The sequence below is a fragment of the Cuculus canorus genome, chromosome 5, assembly GCF_017976375.1.
Source record: "Cuculus canorus isolate bCucCan1 chromosome 5, bCucCan1.pri, whole genome shotgun sequence".
Taxonomy (NCBI): domain Eukaryota; kingdom Metazoa; phylum Chordata; class Aves; order Cuculiformes; family Cuculidae; genus Cuculus; species Cuculus canorus.
In genome coordinates this window covers 4,881,844-4,895,805 of record NC_071405.1, presented here as the reverse complement: position 1 = coordinate 4,895,805, position 13,962 = coordinate 4,881,844, and the positions used below count along the sequence as shown (strand labels likewise).

Genomic DNA, 13,962 nt, shown 5'->3' with positions numbered 1-13,962 from the left:
AGGGTAAACAGCAACCCTGCCCGGTTGATGGGGAGAAAAGAAAGGTTTTAGAGGTTAAGTTCAGGTCAGACAACAAATGAAATTGTAACAACCCAACTGACATTGTATAATGTCTTCTTCCCCTCGATCAATAGGGCAGCGTCAGCCCCATTACCATAGAGATGGTTTCCTCCCCGCTGAAGGGTACCCATTGTTTGAGCAGAGATTTGCCACTTGAACCGTGTTGCTCCCGAAGGATGTGTACTTCATCAATTATTTGTGTTCCTAACATCTACATATTTTCATATTAACATCCACGTTTCAGGCGGCGAGAGGAGCAGGCAGCTACTTCTCCGCTGGCACCTCACGGAGGTCACTCCTCATCAGTGAAATTTTAATTAAAACATAAAAATGTAGGGGAATTGGAGAGACGGGTTTCGATCCTTTGTGATTACGGACAAGCCCGGTTAAACCCAAAACACGCTGCCTTCAGATAGTTACGGCTTTCACCCAGTAAATGCTTTCCAAAAGATCTAATTCTTTTTAAAGTAGATGGCAAGAGAAAGAAAAAACTTTTTTTTGCTAAATAAATGTCTTAAAAAATAAATCAATTTTAAGGTCCTTAAAAGGAAAAACCATAACATTGTAATTTGGAAATAAAACTGACCCACAATACCTTACAATTCATTTCCAAAAAAAAATCAATCGCTCCTCAGTTGAATAATTGATTCTGTCAGAGCCTTCTATCTATGAAATAATTTTCTACAAATCCTAATACTTCCTACCATCTCTCAGTTCCAGGTTTTCCATTCTTTCATGCAAGTTTTAAATTTGTCAGAAGTGATGTCTTCCAAATCCGATTAAACAAAAACAACAGAAAATATTAAACCTCTCGAAGTGTAAAAATAATTAATAAATTTAGCCCGTTGCTCCTCTCCTGTATTTTTATTTCTCTAAAGCGACAATCGCATCATTTCACATGCACAAAACGGGCACATAAGGAACTGTCATGTTGGTGTTAAAACTAAAAAGCGGGGCAGATCTTCATAGAGACCATAATAACAGGGACGATCATCATTGAAAAATAATCAGAACCGAATATTCCAAATCTTTAGCAACTCCCTGCAGGAGTTTTTAATAAATCAAAGCTAGTTGTGCCCTGACGCTGCGCCTGGCAGTGTGCACGCGAGGGCAGCGCCACTTCCAGCTTCCCAAATACGCTGCAAAATACAGAATATTAAACTAAATAACGCTGACTTAATTACATGCATTACCCAATAGTAAAGAAACCACTTTAAATGCCTGTAGAAATATTTAGGAATTATTTAAGCAATTCCAGTGAGCACAATTTGGAGCTGACGCATTGCTATGTGAAAGGGGATGTGCGAAAAGAAACCCCTCTCCAGCAGAGGAAGATGCACCCAAGCAAACGGACCCTATGGACCAAAGATTAAGTCAGCTCAGGGCTCTTGGGTTGTGCAGGATCTGTCGTGTCCGTCCCATCCCTTCCCTCCCCCTCCCCGCATTTATTCCTGCTTTTATTTCTAGGTTGCACTCGCTTTCCGGGAAGGTTTCCCCGAGGAGCGATGCAGCTCTGGAAATGGGTGGGAGCGAAACGCTTTTGTCAAAATAATCTCGCCCCGTCTCATCCTGAAGCGCCCCAATATCATTTCAGATTTCCATGTTTGCAGCCCACAAACATGCCCTATTTTCCCTGCAAAAGAACATCAGAAATTGTTTGTATGGGTTGCAATAATCCTCTCAAATATGGGTCAGGCAGAGGTTAAGAGCAGCCAGAACTTGCACATCAAAGACAAGGAGGGTGAACAAAACCCCCAACCATGTGCACATCCCAATTGTTCCCCTTTCTCCCAAGGTTAGAGGTCCGGGGAGAACTGACGGACTCCGGACGGTCCCCTCCCCACTAACAACAGCACCTACACCACAGAAAGGCAACCGACACCGATGTTTGCCCTGGTCCTTGGGTACCGCCGGCAGGCAACTGCCCATCCGCCTCCGCCAGGAGCTGCAATTAAACCAAGTTCACGGTTTCCCCGATAGGTGAAGCTCATCCTGTTAATTTAAACAGACCATCTGCATCTTTCGAGAACGACAAACTTCATTAGTTCTGGTTAGTTAAACCGAGCGGTGATTTGTGATAATGAGCCTGAACAACCTGTCACGTCTCTGTGAGGGCAAGGGCACAGTTTTTCTTATTACTGTTATTATTATTTAACAGAAAGAGAGAGAGGAAAAAAAAAAAAGAGAGAGAGGGACCTTTTGTGCGGGAAAGAAGGTCAAATTCAGATTAAACCACTGTTGGGTTAATCAGAGGAACTAATTACAGCTGGAAAGGGAGGGGGAAAACCCTAGTCCGAAGGCCAGAGGTGAAGGGAGGGAGCCTTCGGAAATGTCCCGAGCTGACAAGGAAGCGCCCTGCCAGCATCCCGCGACCGAGAAAACCCCTTCAATGACTTTACCTGAAAACCGTGTAAAAAAGCAAAGAGGCGGCAGCTGCTCCCAACAAGCTGCAGAGGAGATGGACTCGGTAGGCAGGGGAGCCGATGGGCAGCAGCCCCGTGGCCAGTTTGGCCAGCAGCGTGAACAGGGGGTAGCCGGGAGGGTGGGCGACCTACAGAAAAGGGATTGAAAAAGGGTGAAATTCTTTGAAATCACAAGGAGAGCAGCACACCCGGCATCCAGCGGCAGGAGCTGGGGGGAACGGATCTCCGAGCGGTGCATCATCCCATCCCAGCCTTTCGTTACCAACTTTAACTCCGCAAACATTTTTCCTTAGTGGATTTGGCTCCACGCCTCGCCCATAATAGTGAGGCGGTGAGAAAAGGAGGTGCCACGTTTCATTAAAGTGCCTTAAAGGGCTCCTTGTTTGGGTTCACAGTATATTAGGGTCATTCAAAAGGCTGTTTTTTTTTTTTTTTTAAAAAAAAAAGCAGCTTCTCAACTATTTTATTGGTTCGCAAGTTGAAAGACCACACTGCTATCGGATTACCACCGCGCTGACAGTCCTAAGGTCTTGCCTAAAGGGATCATGCACCATAATAAAGTTTATTAAATAATAAAACTTATTAAAATTGTTAACCCGATTTATTTTATTCTCCCCAGCTTATACAAAATTTGGGTTGATAATAAGCCAGCTACTGTATATACAGTAAAGCCTTTGCTTTATAATTTAGTTTAATTGGATTTAAAACTTGAAGTAAATTGTCGCGTGCTGTACTTATAAGTTAGTAAAAACTGTGGTTTGAAAATAAATTAATCTACTTTACTCCATGCTTAATTAAACTTCCTTAATTCCTAAAACTGTTAATGAGAGCATTGATTAAACAATAAAACTAATACTTACTCCAAGCTCATACGCGGCTGTGATCAGCTCCCCTGTGAAAAAATAATGTAAAACCAATAATTACTATTAGGAAATGACACTCCTCCAAAGTTTTCAAAATCCAAATGCTTGCATTGGGGTTTTGCATTAATTTGACTGGATAAAACTGTAAATCTGTAGAGATTTAACAGCATGAAATTTTCTAAGAATATTTTCTCCCTCTGATGTCATTGCACAAAATACCTTTTGTATGTTTTTCGTGAGACTTTTATGAACAGATAAGTGAAAATATAGGTAGGCTTGAGTAAAGAATGGCCCGAGATATTCCAACAGCAGACATTTGTGCGGGTGTATTCTTAATTTAAAACCAATTTACTCAATAACTCTCAAGCACTACAGTTTGCAACGCTTAAGCTGCATTGTCTCTTCAACAACCCGGTTATTTCTCATTATAACAACCCCAACGTTTTAAAGAGGGAAAATATAATCATTAATCGTATGATCATTAATCGTACAAATCTGCATCCATGTATTCAGGAACGCTGCTCTCCCTTGATGCTAAAGTGATTCTTGCAGCATCTGCTTTGCAAGTGACTCTTTTACCTGTCAGCGGATGCTGCCTCCAGCAGCCGCTCCCGTTAGAAACATCAGTTAGATTTTGCATTTCAGGATAAATAACTGCCACAAAAAGATCCACATTAGCATCATCGTTAACACTACTTGGCATTTTTAGAGCACGACAATGAAGCATTTTGCAATGCTCCCGATAGCGTACATTAAATATATTCCATAGGCAAAACAACACATTCAGGGATGAACGGCACAACCAAGGGGTGACAAAATTAAAAATTATGGCTGTTTTTTCTTCTTTCCCTCAAATTTCATGAACCAATTTTGCAGAGCCTGGTCTTAGCAGTCCTGCTAATTTTGCAAGTGCCAAGGTCGCAGTAGCTTTGTCCCAGTGTTAGATGGGAAAAACACAAAATGAAGGTCACTGTTGGCTTTAAGCGCTAAATTAACAATATTTTAAATTTCTTTACCTTATTACATCCTTACCATCCAAGACAAAGGAAGCAGATTTGCACAAATGGCACCTTTAAATCTTGACATTATGTTAAACAATGTATTTTAAAGGGGAGATGCAAGTCAACCCACTACTGCTGTTGGCATCTACGGCCCCGAAGGATGCCCAGAGAACAGCCCTGCCGCTTTCTGCACAAAAGCCCCTCAGATGTGGATTTTATCATGACAGCAAACACCACCTATTTTTATTGCTACTCTATATTAGGATAAGTTTCAGCCTAGGACAAGACAGCCCAAAAAAACCCAGATGCAATGAGAAAACTGTCATAGAATCGCAGAAGAGTTTGTGTTGGAAGGGACCTTAAAAGCCCATCCAGTTCCACTCCCTGCCATGGGCAGGGACACTTCCCACTGGATCAGGTTGCTCCAAGCCCCATCCAACCTGGCCTTGAACACCTCCAGGGATGGGGTCGCCACGATTTCCCTGGGCAACCTGGGCCAGGGCCTCCCCACCCTCATATTTGCTCCCCACATTTCTTCCTAAGATTTCATCTCAATTTCCCCTCTTTTAGCTTAAAGCCGTTGCCCCTCGTCCTGACCCTGCACTCCCTGACAAAGAGCCCCTCCCAAGCTTTCCTGTAGGCCCCATTCCTTTCCATCCCAAGCTGACTGCTTTAATTTCCTGGAATTCCAATGTTTCCAGGGATGGAAAGCACCTAATCCCCCTGCACGCAGCAAAAGGTGATGTTAAGAAAGGAAACCCTAAACTCAGCGCCGCAGGGGCTCCCCGGCACGGCAGCATGTGCCTCACAGTACAGCAGTGGATGCTCATCGCATCACAGGGATGTTGGTCCCAAGTGAGGGACACCTTCATTAAAGCCCTTCTGGGATGTGTGCATCTCAAATGGATAAAGATTAAGTTCCTCAACATTGCTATGACATTGGTTCACAAAACAGTCAAGAAGAACCCCAAAGCAGCACAGACACAAACCAACCAGAGAGCTGCAATAAATAAAAGGGTTGAAACACCTCCCATACAAGGACAGGCTGAGAGAGTTGGGGTTGTTCAGCCTGGAGAAGAGAAGGCTGCAAGGAGACCTTATAGCGACCTTCCAGTACCTGAAAGGGCTACAAGAAAGCTGAGGAGGGACTGTTTACAAAGGTTTGTAGCGATAGGACGAGGGGCAATGGGTATAAACTGGAGAGGGGCAGATTTAGATGAGACATAAGGAAGAATTTCTTCACCATGAGAGTGGTGAGGCCCTGGCCCAGGTTGCCCACAGAAGTGGTGGCTGCCCCATCCCTGGAGGTGTTCAAGGCCAGGTTGGATGGGGCCCTGGGCAACCTGATCCAGTGGGAGGTGTCCCTGCCTAAGGCAGAGGGGTGGAACTGGACCGACTTTGAGGTCCCTTCCAACCCAAACTATTCTATGATCCTATGAAAATACCGGTGGATGCTATTGCCAAGCTTTGAAAGCCAGCAGCACAACTTTGTCTTGTAAGGATTAAGCAGAAAAAAAAAGTAAGAAAACATGCACAAATAAGCTCCCAGGCTGCGGTCCTGTTGAATTCCACTGGCAAAACCAAAAGGAGTGTGTAACACCCACCATTTGAGATAAGGTTAATTCTCCATCTCCCACCCACGTACTGGGGTGGCACCGGCAGCCTCTATGGGCTATGAAAGCACAGAGCACTATTATTATATGGCAAAGCACACATAGGAAAGCTACAGCATCCACAAACGTGATTTCAATCTATTTCTCATAATGGAATGTGACCTGCAGCATCTTCAGACGCCGGCTCAAACTGAAGCGTTCGTTCCTGTATAATCTTGGTGTGAATACATTCTGGACTGTCCGGCTTGATTCCTCAGCCAAGGCATTGAGGCAAGGGTTCCAACACTGCCTGGAACCCGATTTATCCCCCACAAGGTTGGGAGCTGATGTGTGAAACATCAGAGGGAAGGTTTGGGTTGCATTTTTTTTTTCTTCTAAGTTGAGTTTATTTTATCCCTTTTTAAGCTGTTTTAACATCAGTGGATGTTTCTGAATTAGCTCTAAAATTCATTCTCTCATTTCTTTATTGTAAGTTACGCAAGAAAGCTGCCAATGAAAATACCTATTGCCTTTTACATTTTAGGATTAGTGCAAACTTCAGGAACAATTAAAAATATACAGATAGCTTAAAAAAAATATAATAAAAGGCTCCCTGCCTGAAAGCAGATACAGCAAATCCTTAAGCACCTCTTCACTCACAAAAGTATCTTCAGCGCTTTTGATGGCAGAAGCGTGAGCCATATGCTCCAGCATGGGCAAGTTAATCACCTCAAGAGGGCCCATGTAGAGACCTTCCAGGCGACCCTGGACAGCCAGCAGCTCTGAAGTACCCCATAGGCTGCTCCAGCCAAGTGGAACCAGGGGAATAAGCTAAAAAATATCTTAGGTGGGCAGACATAGATCTGTTAAAGCGAGTCCAGAGGAGGCCACAAAGATGATCTGAAGGCTGGAGCACCTCCCATATGAGGACAGGCTGAGACAGTTGTTCAGCCTGCAGAAGAGAAGGCTCCAAGGAGACCTTAGAGCAGCTTCCAGTACTGAAAGGGGCTCCAGGAAAGTCAGAAAGGTTATCGATCAGGGAGTGCAAGGACACGATGAAAGGGAATGGTTCTAAGCTGAAATAGGGGAGGTTTAGATGAGATCTTACAAACAAATGTTTTCCTGCAAGGGTGGGGAGGCCCTGGCCCAGGTTGCCCAGAGCAGTGGTGGCTGCCCCATCCCTGGAGGTGTTCAAGGCCAGGTTGGATGGGGCTTGGAGCAACCTGATCCAGTGGGAGGTGTCCCTGCCCATGGCAGTGGGTGGAATTGGATGGGCTTTGAGGTGCCTTCCAACCCAAACCATTCTAGAATTCTATGATTAACAGAACGTGCTGTGGTGGCTGTGGCTGGGACAGGCACAAGAGGTCAGCAGGGCCAAGCCCATCTCTGTTCAGCTCCAACAAACACACGGAGCTCAGAGAGTAGATTTAGAAGAAAATACAAATGACCCCCAAAATAAGGGGAGACAGGGAGCATGGTCATGGGTTAGCTGGGAGACACTGTGCCCAGAGATTTCCTCCAGTACAAGTTCCTCTAATGTAGGTTGCAGGAAGCCTGTTGAAGCATCCAGTCCGTCAGATGGGACCATTCTTGGGCATCTCCCTGCTGCATCCACTTACAGTCAGTGTCCTTCACACATCAAACAGAATTTATTAGCAGAGGAGCAACGCACACTGCACATATAAAGAATCATAAAATCATTAAGGTTGGAAAAGACATCCAAGATCATCAAGTCCAGCCTTCAACACAACACCACTGTGCCTACTAAACCAAATCCCAAAGTGCCACATCTACACGTTTTTCAAACACCTCCAGGGATGGTGACTCCATCACTCTGAGCAGCCTCCTCCAATGCTTCACCACTCTCTCAGTAAAGAAATTTTTCCTACTATTCAATTTGAATCTGCCCTGGTGCAACTTGAGGCCATTTCCTCTCATCCTATCACTTGCTAGTTGGGACAAGAGACCAGCACACACCTCACCGCAACCTCCTTTCAGGGAGACGTGGAGAGTGATGAGGTATCCCCTCAGCCTCCTCTTCTCCAAATATACCTGCGTCTCTGTAAACAGAGCTGCTGTGCTAGGAAGAACCAGGATGCTTTCAGAAATCAAGAAAAGAGCAATCCCCCTCCTGCCTCCAACAGGATATAATAATCACGGTAACCCAGGGAAAATGGGGTGAAGCCATGCACGTGCTGCTTAGCTCCTCGCTGCAGCTACCAGGCTAATTCACATCAAGCAAAGAACGAATCCCAGCATTGATTTATCACCTCATCAGCAGAGCCCACATCCCACTTTGTAAAGGTTGCTAATGGTTATTTGCACCCCAGAGGCAAAACCCAAGCTTGAGTACAATTAAAAACCAGGTTCCTGAGGCTTTGCGCAGCAGGAATGGCTGCAAGCACAGGCACCCTGCGCATTCACAGACGCTCAATTTCCCATCAGGGAGTACTTTAAAAGACAAAATGGCAATAACTGTAAATATATCAGTCAGCACGTATTAACTGATACAGCCAGAAGGAGCAAAGCCAGCCCTTTCACAAAGCTGGGAGCAGAAGCAAATGACATAAGGGCGTACACTGGCCAGACTACCTGGGGCACACTTGCATGCCTTATCCGAGTGCAGGATGCGAGCTCTGTGGAGGAGGGATTTAAAAAGAGATCCTTTTCATACAGCTCTGACAACAGGGTCCCTCTGATCCAAACGTGGCAACAGGGAAAATGCACAACACAGGGTTGCACCTCTGAGAGCCCACTGTAATGAAACACAGCTCCATCCTGGTATCTTTACATAGAATCACAGAATCAGAGTGGTTTGGGTTGGAACGGACCTCGAATATCACACAGTTCCAACCCTCTGCCATGGGCAGAGATCCCTTCCACTGGATCAGGCTGCTCAAACTCCCATCCAACCTGGTCTTAAACACCTGTCCCCAGGGATGGGGTAGCCACCACTTCTCTGGGAAGCCCAGGCCAGTGCCTCACCATCCTCACACAAAACATTTCTTCCTCAAGGCTCATCTAAATCTCCCCTCTTTCAGCTCAAAACCATTGCCCCTAGTCTGACCCCTGCAATCCCTGATCAAGAGCCTCTCCCCAGCTTTTCTGGAGCCCCTTTCAGGACTGGAAGCTGCCCTAAGGTCTCCCTGGAGCCTTTTCTCCTCCAGGCTGAACAATACCAACTCCTTCAGCCCATCCACAGGTGGATGGTGCTCCAGTCCTCAGATAATCTTCATGGCCTCCTCTGGACTCGCTTCAACAGATCCATATCCTTCCTCTGCTGAGGGCTCCAGAACTGAATGCAAGGCTCCAGGTGGGGTCTTACCAGAGCAGAGTAGAGGGACAGAATCCCCTCCCTCACCCTGCTGGCTACTCTTCTGACGCAGCCCAGGACATGGTTGGCTTTCTGGGCTGCAAGTGCACATTGTTGGCTCACATTGAGCCAGCGCCCACCAGCATCCACATCAAATAACTCATGTGTATCACTGCTCAACCTTACATTGGTGTATGAAGAGCTGAGCGGAACACACTCTCCTGTAAACCCAGGTAAACAAAACCATCCTGCTTTTACCAAGTAGCACGGCCATTCACATAACTCCAACAAATCTAACAGCAAATTTTAAAGAACTGTAGTTAAAATGTGTATCTCCCTCTCTGCACACATACCGAAGCTGTAAAATACAGCCATCCATTAGAAGCCCATTTATCTATAAGGAATTTTATGCACTGCTTGGATCCAAAACCAGACAGCCACAAGACACAGAATTAAACAGACCCACTCAATGCTCTCCTGGGATAAAAAAGAAGGAAAGTTTGCTGAGTACCTACTCCATGATAAAAAAACATCAAAGCATCCCCTAGAAAATCCAAGCCTATCCCCAAATCCCAGCTGCACACATGATAGAGAAGGTAGTTTTTAAGCAAGACTGGACGAAAACAGTAAAACCACAGCTCGGGGTGGTCAGAAGGCTCCAGCACCATGGGGTGATCATGCTGCACCCACCCCAAGGGGATGAGCCCCCACAGGGGTGATCACGACACACCAGGCTCAGTGGGGTGAGCAGTCTATGGGGAGATGGCAATGCCCCAGTGCTGGGGATGGGCACTTCAACATAGGGTGTCTGTGATGCATCAGCCCGTTAGGCACATGCCCCTGTGTGGAGGCTGCAATGCACCAGCCCCTATAGGGCGAGCACCCCATAGAGCAACAGCAATGCATCAATGCCTATGGGGTGGATGGAATGACAGCAAGGCTCCAGCTCCCATGGGGTGACAGCAACCTCATGAGGGGACAGCAAGGCACCAGCCCCCATGGAGTGACAGCAGCCTTATGGGATGCAACCCTATAGGGTGACAACAGGGCATCAGCCCCTACGGGGACCAAACTTCTATGCAGTGACAGCAAGGCACCAACTCCCATGGGGCGACAACAACCCTATGGGATGATTGCAACACCGCAGGCCCTGTAGGGTCTGCAGCCCTATGAGGTGACAGCAATGCACCAGCCCCTATGAAGCAACCAACCAACCCCATAGGGTGACAGCAACTCTATGAGGTGACAGCAAAGCATCAGCCCCTATGGAGTGAGCAACCCTATGGGGTAACAGCAACGCACCAGCACCTAGAGAGCAAGCATTTCTATGGGATGACAGCAACACACCAGCCTCTATACAGTTAGCAATGCTATGAGGTGACAGCAATGCTATGGGGTGTCAGCAAAGCATCAGTCCCTATGAGGAATGCAACCCTAGGGAGTGACAGCAATGCAACAGACCCTATGAAGTGAACAATCCTACCGACAGACAGTAACTCTATGGGGAGACAGCAAAGCACCAGCTTCTATAGGGTAACAGCAGTCCTGTGGAGTGGCAGCAAGGTGACAGCAATCCTATGGGATGGCAGCAGCCCTATCGGGTGACAGCAAGGCACTAGCCTCTATGCGGAGGTGTAAACCCTATAGGGTGACAGCAATGCAACAGCCTCGATGGGGTGACAGCTACACTACGGAGTGACAACAAAGCATCAGATTCTATGGCGGGGGGAGGGGGGTGTGCTGCAAACCCTATGGAGTGACAACAACCCTATGGGGTGACAGTAAGGCACCAGACCCTATGGGGTGACAGCAAGGCGCGAGTTCATGTGGAGTGAAAGCAGCCCTATGGGGTGACAACAAAGCACCAGCTCCTGGGGGGTAAGGGGGGGATGGTGTGTAAACCTTATGGGGTGACAGCAACCCTACGGGGTGACAACAAGGCGCCAGCCCGTACGGGATGAGCATCCCTTTACGGTGCCTGCGATGCCCTAAGGTCTCATCCCGCCCCCCGCGGGGTGACCGCGGCGCACCAGCCCCTCCACGGCAGGGATTCCCGGGGTGTCACCTCCCTGGTGGGCAGCCCCCCCGTCCCCTGGGCGGACTGGGTACGTTACCCGCATCCCCGCCGGGCAGGGCGGGAGGCAGCGTGGCCGCGTACAGAGCCGCCACGGCAGCGCCCAACGCCCCGGCCCCACTCCCCGCGCCCATGTGCGCCGCCGCGCCAGACACTTCCGGGTTCGCCCGCGCGCAGCCGGAGGGACGTACCACTCCGCCGCCCTGCGGGGAGGGAGCATTCCCCGCCGCTCTCGCTTCCCCGTCCCCTTGAGCCGCTCCCGGGACAGTCCGTCACTAAAAGCGCTCGGACAGGGAAGAGACAGGGCCGTGGGACAGGTAAAGAGACTCAGCGAGGCCTCCCGCCCTCTTCTAACCCTCCTGCTGAGAGAAGTTGGTACATTCGGAGGGGGCGGGGCGGGGGAGCGCGTGGCTCGGGGAGCGCGGTGGGGCAGGAGCGGGGCGGGACCATCGGGGGGCGGGGCAGGGGGGGGGACGCCGCGGCGCGGGCTGGACCACAGCGGGCGGGGTGGAGGGGGAGCGCGGGTGCTCCTGCTGGAGCGGGTGCTGGGGCTGGTCCTGGTACTGAGGCTGAGCCTGGGCCTGGTCCTAGTCCTGAGGCTGAGGCTGAGGCTGAGGCTGGTCCTGGTCCTGAGGCTGAGGCTGAGCCTGGTCCTGGTCCTGGTCCTGGTCCTGGTCCTGGTCCTGAGTCTGAGGCTGGTCCTGGTCCTGGTCCTGGTCCTGGTCCTGGTGCTGAGGCTGAGGCTGGTCCTGGTCCTGGTCCTGGTCCTGGTCCTGAGTCTGAGGCTGGTCCTGGTGCTGAGTCTGAGGCTGCTCCTGGTCCTGAGTCTGAGGCTGGTCCTGGTCCTGGTCCTGGTGCTGAGGCTGAGGCTGAGCCTGGTCCTACTCCAGGTGCTGAGCCTGAGGCTGCTCCTGAGGTCGTGGCTGGTGCTGGAGTTGTTGGTGTTCCAGGTGCTGGTGCTGGTCAGGTTCTATATCTGGGGCTGATTCTGGGTCTGGGTCTTGGGCTGGGGCAGGAGCTGAGGCTGGTGCTCAGCTGGGCTCCAGGCCTTGGAAGACACCTACATGAAAATGATCAAAGATCATCAACATTTATGTCCTGAACAAGGTTACAGGAGATGCTGAGGAAGAATAGGATCGAAGGTGTCAGCGTATAGACTATTAAAAGCAGCGATTCCCACTGCAGAAGTAGTTAAGGAAGGCAAATAGCATCCTTGCATTTATTAAAAAAAAAATAAATGAGCAGGATTAAGGGTTGACACAACTGAAAGACCACGCATCCCGTTCTGGGGACTGGAGAAGCTGGTGCCAAAGGACCCTTTTGAAACTGCCGTCACAAAACCCTGTAATGGCATGAGCCGAAACCGAGAGAGGTATTAAGGGAATTTAGGAAGGTCTTTTTACACACTCTAGCTGGTATGTATGGAGACAGCTAAAGAAGCTGAAGTTGCAACCCGCTCAGAAGTTAATTGGGTTGCTTGAAGGAACTGGTGTTTGAGGTTTATGAGCGCCAGCTGAATAACGGCTGGGCCCACGTGGCTGCCTTCCATCCAGGAGGCAAGCGCTTGGCTCTGTGGTGACCAAGTGAGCTTCAATACACTCAACTTGTTGGCAGGTTTCTGCTGTTATTGGCTGAGGTTCATCGGGGAGAAGAAAAAGATATGTTGCAATCCTCCGCCAGCCATTGTCACTATGGTAATGAGAGGGGTCATTGTTCCCGCACCCGTTGGGGCTGCTAAAATGTAATTTTAGCAGCAAAGTGCGCAGTCTGTGTGTGAAAGCAGGCTGGTGGTGAGGCTCTTTATCCGAAGCATGGCTTTTTTTCTTTGCCTTATTTTTCTTTCTTTGTATTTAACTTGGAAAACGCATCCAAAGACAAATGTTAACCATTAATGTATGTTAATTATATTGATGGGGGAGGTAGCAATTTAAAGGCGAATATTGAAATGTGGAAGAATGGCTGGTAATAATATGGTAAGGACAAACTATTCTTTAATTGTTCTGCAAGTTGTTTTCTATCTTTGTCATGCAGAAACTGGAACTTTTAGGGTGCCGGTGCCAAAGTACTGTGCTGTAATATGGTAGAGCAGGCTCACAACAGCCTTTATCTTACTGAATAACTACCACCGTTTGAAAGGCTGGGATTACAGACACACTTTATGTTGGCACAAACGCTTTGAAGAGTGCATTTACATTTTTCTTCAGTAAGCAGAAATCTATTAATTCAGGAGATTTGACTCCCCCTTCCTCACCAGGCATAACCCAGGAAGCCGAGCAAGACAAGAGGGAGAGGTGGACCCTCTGGTTTTTTTTGGGTTTGTCAGAGCCAGGCATATATTTTTTGATTGTTTTCATTCATTCTCTGAAAGTTCAGAATTGTCCAGACCCGAGTTAGATTCACCTCACCATAAAGCAACACACAGCGACCCTCCGGGGCTTTCTCAAAAGCACTCAGGTTGGGCTCAACAGTGATAAAAAGTATTGCTTAGGGGGGAAAAAAAAAAAAAAGCCACACTAGGGCAAGTGGAAAGCATTTAAAAGGTGGCCTTGTGCTACACACATTGATTTATTAAAAAAAAGAATCCCTGGAACTTGTAGCACGAGAGCATACTCTAGTGGCAACTGAGCAAAGAAAGT

At 48.2% G+C, this 13,962-nt stretch overlaps 1 protein-coding gene across 2 annotated transcripts in view; it reads right to left on the bottom strand.

Moving 5' to 3' along the window:
- Positions 1 to 11,493, bottom strand: part of TMEM260 (transmembrane protein 260) — a 40,251-nt gene extending 28,758 nt beyond the window's left edge. For both annotated transcript variants that reach the window (XM_054068475.1, XM_054068476.1), the window contains exons 1-3: positions 11,367 to 11,493; positions 3,344 to 3,375; positions 2,460 to 2,611 (exon numbers count right to left, since the gene is read on the bottom strand). In XM_054068475.1, the coding sequence (XP_053924450.1) occupies positions 2,460 to 2,611; positions 3,344 to 3,375; positions 11,367 to 11,460 (278 nt within the window). In that variant the 5' untranslated portion in view covers positions 11,461 to 11,493. The remainder of the gene's footprint in view (positions 1 to 2,459; positions 2,612 to 3,343; positions 3,376 to 11,366) is intronic.
- Positions 11,494 to 13,962: the final 2,469 nt, after the last annotated feature.